Source organism: Chiloscyllium plagiosum, chromosome 42 (assembly GCF_004010195.1).
Source record: "Chiloscyllium plagiosum isolate BGI_BamShark_2017 chromosome 42, ASM401019v2, whole genome shotgun sequence".
NCBI classification, from domain to species: Eukaryota; Metazoa; Chordata; class Chondrichthyes; order Orectolobiformes; family Hemiscylliidae; genus Chiloscyllium; species Chiloscyllium plagiosum.
The window spans coordinates 9,352,654-9,359,747 of NC_057751.1; the positions used below are offsets into that span (position 1 = coordinate 9,352,654).

Below are 7,094 nucleotides of genomic sequence, written 5' to 3' on the forward strand. Positions count from 1 at the left end.
AAAGCACTTGGATTTGTCGTGACTTTACTAACATCTATGAAAGACAGTTTTTTGCCAAAAGCCAAGCAAAGCAGTCACTTGGGCCAGCTTCTGTTGTTAACGGAAGGAAATGGGAGTGAACAAAGTATTATTTTAACAACAACATGACACTCAAATCTGATTAAGTCAGGTCAACCTGCAGTTTCTGACTCCGTCTAAGCGTGGCCCACAAAAATGCTTTGCTTCATCGGTTCTCCAATCTGGTCCACATGGCAACAAGTCTTGCACAAACAATTAAATCCTCCAATTTGGGATTACAAGTATCCCACTTTCTCAGAGGCAACAGAAATTCAAACATCCTCAATGAGTTCAGTCAATCGAGTGACATAGCTATTCTAGGTGCTGGTCACATCTGAAGTGGAAAACACCAGCACCAACATGAACGCTGATGTGCAACAGAATATAGACTTTGAGGAAAATTCAGCATGTGTGCCTCTTTATTTCTTATGAAATTAGCTGAACAATGTTTTTTAAATGACAAAGCAAATGTAACATTATTTCACAAGCAATTTCTGTTTTTTTTTAAAAATATATCAGTTGCTTCAAAGAAAAATAAATCACAAAACAATTTGCACTGTGCACAGCAGAACAGCAAATCGCTCCATTTCAACAATATAACTATGGATCTGCTATTGCAGAGATTCAATACCTGCTCCATGGTTCACACTGGTACAGTGGCAGAGAATATGCAAGGAACAACAACATCCTCTAAATAAAGAAAACTTGGGTTTTCACTTCTTTGAACTTGTCGCAATGTCAATTATCTTCATTCAAATGTCAGGAAAGTCTGTTATACAACTTCCCATTTCTTCAACTCCTTAAAAGAAAACCAAAGAACTTTATTTGACTCAAAAAAATGATAATATCGTTGAGGTGATTCTATCAAACTTACAGCTCCCAGCTGACTTGCTGCTAAATCCAAGATTCAACTTGACACTTGGACTACTTGTCACATTGAATTTCTGTTATATAAGCCCTTCAGTGCAGGACAGAGGCCATTTGGCCCCTTGAGCTCGTAGTCTAACTCTGAACGGCCTCCCAAAGTATTTCCATAAGCCCACATCAACCACCTCTAATCTACCTAGCCTGCATTCCGCATCTACATCCCCGGACACTACAAGGCAATTTACTTTGGCTCATCTACCTAACCTGCACTTCGTTGGACTGTGGGAGGAAAGTGGAGCACCTGAAGCAAACCCATGGAGACATGGGTACAATGTGAAAACTCCACACAGGCAATCACGAAGTTGGAACTGAACCTGGATCCCTGGAACCATGAGGCAACAGTGCTGACCACGGTGTCACCATGCCAACTATTGCTAATTATTTTTAGTTTGGGGTGATAACATTAGTATCCCGGAGTATAAGTGGACAGGAAGGGCAGAGAAAGGGGCAAAAGGAAAGTCAAGTAAATCTTAAAATTGCAAATGAAGTTTGGTCAGACAAAGGCACACTTCCATTGCAATCTCCTTGCCTGTGTAACTTGCCAAAACTTTACTATGCTGCTGTTCCACACCCAACACGAACAGCATTTATAACAGTCAGAGCAGAAAGCAGTTGAAAAAGAAAAAAAACAAAATAAAGTGGCCCAATATGACCTAATTGTTTAAAATATATGTTTCTTAACACATTTCACTCCAGTGATCTGTTCAGATTGCTTTCCATTTATTCCACTGCAAAGCAGTCAGTCTCTGTGGCACTGTTTATTTAGTTTCAAAAGCACAATTAATTTCCTTTCAACTAGTTGCTTATCCGTGGAACCCTTCATTTGTTTTTTCTGATAATGTTTCATTGTCACTTCACTCAAGTTGATAGCTTGACCTGATGGGATTACATAGGGTCTAAACTAACAAGTGCAAAACTCCAGTGAACACATTTATGTTGCAAAATTAATTCTGTCAGCAGTGGCAGGCTGATGTCTATTAATACTTAGCACAGTTAGGCTACAAGCTCTAGTTGTGATACAACTTTACGAACAGAAGCTGTAATTTTACTGCTGTTTGTTTTCAAATTGTACAGAAAATCAACAAGCTTATACGTGACATAAATCCCCATGTTATTTCCCTGTGATATATGAAAATACCTGAGTATTTCTGCTGGTCAACTTAGTTCAACCATGCTTTTCTTCGGAGATTCCTCCAAACCATCAGTAGCTGTATTTCGGAGACACGAAAGTGACCGTCGCCTGAGAGTTCTAATTCTTGCTTGGGATTCAGTTTTACTCGCCAATTCTTCTGCACTGGAAATGTTTCCCCATGGTTTGGTGAGCCTGCAAGATCTTCTGGGAAGCATACTGGTCGTCATCTTTTCGTGTACCGGTTCAGTGCTGGATACCTCAACCCAGCTCAGTCCTGCCACATTTATCACACCGGACAGCCGGGCACTACGCCTCACCTTCTTTTTGAAGATTGAGTTTTCTCTTGAAGAACCTAAATATTTGATTCCCACTTCCAACTGGTCAGCAGTTTCAAATATATTTATATTCATCTGTTCTGATGAACATAAGAGGCCTGAGTTATCAAACAGAGCTCCAAAGTTGGTTTTTACTTCAGCCTCATCAACCTCAATGTTACTTTTATACTTGGGAACAATTCCATTGCCCATCATGCTGTTTACAAGGCTTTCTGTTTGTGATACATTCACAGCTTCGTGACCATTTGTATCATTTGCATCGAATGCCTCATGTCCTCCAAAATAGTCTACAAATGGCTTGTCTACCTGCTTTTTGGATGCCAATTCTGCTGCTCCAAATATTTTGCTCTTTCTGCGGCAAGTTCTGCTTTGAAATATCCCCTGAGTGGCTATAGGTAAATGACACACCCTTTGGTCATTAATTGCAACGGATGGCGCAGTTGCTGTTACAAGGGATTCTTTAGTTACAGTGAAATTACTGGCAGGAGTCAAGTTCTCCATTTTTGCTGACTCTGCTTTCAGTTGCTGGTCACTTTCTTGAACAACATTTGATTCAGATTCCAGACAAGAACTAATGATTTTGTAATCAGCTGTGTCAACCGCCTCCTTGAAATATTGTTTGAGTTCAATGTCCTTTGGATATTGTCTCTCAAGTAGGGTCTGCACTCCATCTGTTCCTTTCTGATTATTTTTCACCATAGTGAACTCTTCTGAAAGATGCTTCCTTGTAATCTTGTTTGAAAATGTCTCACTCATCCAAGTAGGCTCATTGTCAAGATTCTTAGCACCTGAACTTTCCAAAGCTTCCAACTCATCAAATGTTGTATGTGAAAATACAGGCGATTCATCAGTACCACTGCTTAAATTGTTCTTCACTTTCTCAAGTGCACACTGGTGATCACTCACATTGTTAACCAAAGTGGTTCTTTGCTCACTGTCACTTTCAACAGATTCCTCAAAGTCGTGGAGACTGCTCTTGCACACTCTTTTTGGTTTTCGTACTTGTTCCCCTATGGACACTGCATGCAAAGCAGCATGTCCATCAGCTGGCTTTTCAGAGTTGAATGTGCTCTGTCTACTTTCTTCTTCAATAAGACTACCTGCAGGACAATGAAACAAGACAAGTACAAAACATTCTGTACTTTTGTTAGCTACTTGTGATTCAATGTGAAGCTGGAAAAAAGTCTGTCCAGGGAGAAAGCAATCATAAGACCTACATAGTCTTTAGCAAAAAAGATTTGTCTTCCACTGTGATGTCAGTACAAATCAGAACATTGGCCTGATAACCCTTTGTTGAGGAAGAGAACACAAAGACAGAAGACATCCTGAAGCTGAGACTGATCCAGCTCGAAGTTGATTAAAAAAACAAATTAACAACTGATCAACTAAAACAAAAAAAAAATAAATGCAGGGCCAGGTGATACATTCTACTTGCATGAATGGGGAACTGGAGGACCCCAAATGTTCTTCCTAACTGCAACCCATGTTGGTTGCTCAAGGAACTCAAGTTAAGAACTGTTAAGCTGAAATTAACAACTGATCAACTAAAACAAAAAAAAAATAAATGCAGGGCCAGGTGATACATTCTACTTGCATGAATCGGGAACTGGAGGACCCCAAATGTTCTTCCTAACTGCAACCCATGTCGGTTGCTCAAGGAACTCAAGTTAAGAACTGTTAAGCTGGACAATGAGCTTCAGACACTGCAACACACCTCAATGTTTTAGGAGGAGTCACTTGAAATTTGGCCAACAGTCAGGGACAGGACAGTGTGACTCAATGTGATGTACCTGAAGGGATCTTCAGTGTAGCACTGGAGGATATAGAGTCCTCCATGGGGTGCTACCTACCTGGTACCAGGTAGAGAGTTATCTTCAACTCGCTTCAAAGGATACTGAAAGCCTTGCGCAAGTCAATACAGTTTCAAAAACAACTAACAAGACAGGTTAAATCAACAGCCAGGAATCTTAGTTCAGGTATGGCAGGTAATGGCAAAACTATACCAGTTCAGTGATTGAACTCGATGACATAAATAAAACAAGTTAATAAAACAGTAGTGCTGAGTGACAGGTTTGAGTGCTCAGCCCAAATGACAGTTCAATGCATAACATAGTGTATAAGGAATAATTTAAATGAGCTGCAGGCACAAATTCAAATTGGAGTGTATGACATAGTTACCATGACGAAGACATGCTGCAGGACTAGAAATTATGTCAGAAACTTATAAGAGAGACAGGGAAAATAGTAGCAGGTCGGAGGAAAATTTGCATGTCACATTGTTCTAGATGGACAAAGGATGTGAATCAAGAGGCAGTTGATGAATTTATGTGCCAAGGCACACAAGAGTTATAAAAGGGGAATGAGAACAGTTTAGTGGTTGGTTTTGACAAACACAACCTGTACTAGCGAAAAGGTGTTTCTATGCTCTGGGCGTCTACATCTGCCCAAAAAGCGAAGAGTCATCTTAGGAAGCAGTAGCAGCATTAACAACTACTTACATGAGGTCTATGGCAAGATCATTCTCCCTTTGTGCAAACTTGCTGCAAAGTTCCAATTATTTCTAATTTGTCAACAATGAACAGCAGCAGCAGACGCAACTATAAATTAGCCAGTGATGTTCAGCAGTCAACTGGGAAACTACTCTGCGCGCTTGAAAGCAAATCCTCTCCTTAGTTTTACATTCATCCACTCTGTTATCCCCGACACTTGGGATCACAGAATTGACCTCGTCAAATGGGATATGGTGACTACTGTTGAAAAATGTGTGTGGCTCTTATTTTTTGTGAAGAAAATCTTCTTAATTATACCAAAGATACTAATCCCTCAGAGGCAACTTCAAGTGCTTACTTACAATATTTAAATTTTTTCAGTCAGTCAATAATCCGTTAAGTGACAATTAGTATTTCCAAAAATCCTTACCCTCAAGAGGGAGAAGATTGCTCATCCTTGAAGCTTTCCAGTCTGCCTTTCCATCACAATCAGGAAAATCTGCTGGCTCAGGCCACACATTAGAGTCCTCGGTGATTGGGCTCAGTAATGGTTTCTTGGAAGCATATTCCCGTTTTCCATAAAGTTCTTTTTTGACTTTCTTTCTATATTTGCCTTTTGTTACCTGCAAAACAGTTTTGCTGCCATCATTCCTGTTTTCCGTCACATACTATTTGAACTGGAGGCATTTAACTTAGATTATGTCATGCTTTCCTCAGTCTCAAATTCAGCCATCACTCCACTGTACAGTACTGTACTTCAACATGTCCTGCATAGTTTCACAATATGATGGACTGAGCATTTGAAGGGATGAAGATTTTATGACCACTTGAAGGTCCTTGTTGTACTAAAACTACAGTCACAGCTGCTTACAAATTATAATAACTGCACTCTGAAAGGAAAATAATTGGCCAACATGCACTAGGGAATATTCTGAACAAATGTGTTGTTCAATACATCAAACACAGATTCCTTACTCATAATCTATTTTTCTGTCTGGTCTTTAAATCCCTCCATGGTTTTGCATGCTCAGTGAACCTCCTTATTGTGCCCTCATCCGAAGTGCTTCCAAAAGCCTACTTGCTCAACCAGACATTAGGTCATCTTGCCGAATTCTGTACAAGACTTGACGTTTTGAGTGGGTCTGATAACACACCTTGAGCAGTCTCCTGGAACGTCTTGCTCCTTGAATACATTTTGTGATTAAGGCTTGCTAATGACGACTTCTTCACAACATGCAGGCCTGTATTACATTGCCAAGCAATCGCTTCAGTTTCTTTTGAACAGAGTAAGAATCATGCAAAATGCAAATGCCTCAAGCAAGATCTCATGCTGTCCTTCGTTAGCATGCTCAGGCACCAGCTTGGTTCAGTAAATTTACTGATTTCAGTTCAAGGCATCTTCACAGTTTCAGAGCTGAAAATGTGTTGCTGGGAAAGCGCAGCAGGTCAGGCAGCATCCAGGGACCACAGTTTCAGTTTAGCAAACAATTCAGTTCATGACATACTTGATCCTTCAACTGAGCGATCTGCATTTGACTGTCCTGCTCATTGTCTCCACTTAACAAATCCCCTGCCACAGGGAAATATTAACTTAAAACCTAAGCATTCTGGATCAGTGGTGCTGGAAGAGCACAGCAATTCAGGCAACATCCGACGAGCAGCAAAATCGACGTTTCGGGCAAAAGCCCTTCATCAGGAATAAAGGCAGAGAGCCTGAAGCGTGGAGAGATAAGTGAGAGGAGGGTGGGGGGGGGGAGAAAGTAGCATAGAGTACAATAGGTGAGTGGGGGAGGAGATGAAGGTGATAGGTCAGGGAGGAGAGGGTGGAGTGGATAGGTGGAAAAGGAGCTAGGCAGGTCGGACAAGTCCGGACAAGTCAAGGGGCACGACATGGTTGAAGAGCTTCAGGGCAGAGGAAATGACCTGGGAGTTGCAGTGGGAGAGGGACACCCTGAGATTCTTGTAGAGAGAGGAGGAAAACTTCTTCAAGGCAGGCATCCTTGCAAGAGGATTCGCAGTAGGGTTAAAATCAACGAGGTAAAAACAATGACTGCAGATGCTGGAAACCAGATTCTGGATCAGTGGTGCTGGAAGAGCACAGCAATTCAGGCAGCATCCGAGGACAGGCAAAATCGACGTTTCGGGCAAAAGCCC

General features: G+C 41.1%; 1 protein-coding gene across 5 annotated transcripts in view; it reads right to left on the reverse strand.

Annotated features, from left to right (window-relative positions):
* Nucleotides 1-458: 458 nt before the first annotated feature.
* LOC122543077 overlaps nt 459-7,094 on the reverse strand; it is a 45,756-nt gene continuing 39,120 nt past the window's right edge. For all 5 annotated transcript variants that reach the window (XM_043681309.1, XM_043681308.1, XM_043681307.1 and 2 more), the window contains 3 exons: nt 5,371-5,563; nt 2,123-3,551; nt 459-856 (listed from right to left, as the gene is read on the reverse strand). In XM_043681309.1, coding sequence (XP_043537244.1) covers nt 2,140-3,551; nt 5,371-5,563 — 1,605 coding nt within the window. In that variant the 3' untranslated portion in view covers nt 459-856; nt 2,123-2,139. The remainder of the gene's footprint in view (nt 857-2,122; nt 3,552-5,370; nt 5,564-7,094) is intronic.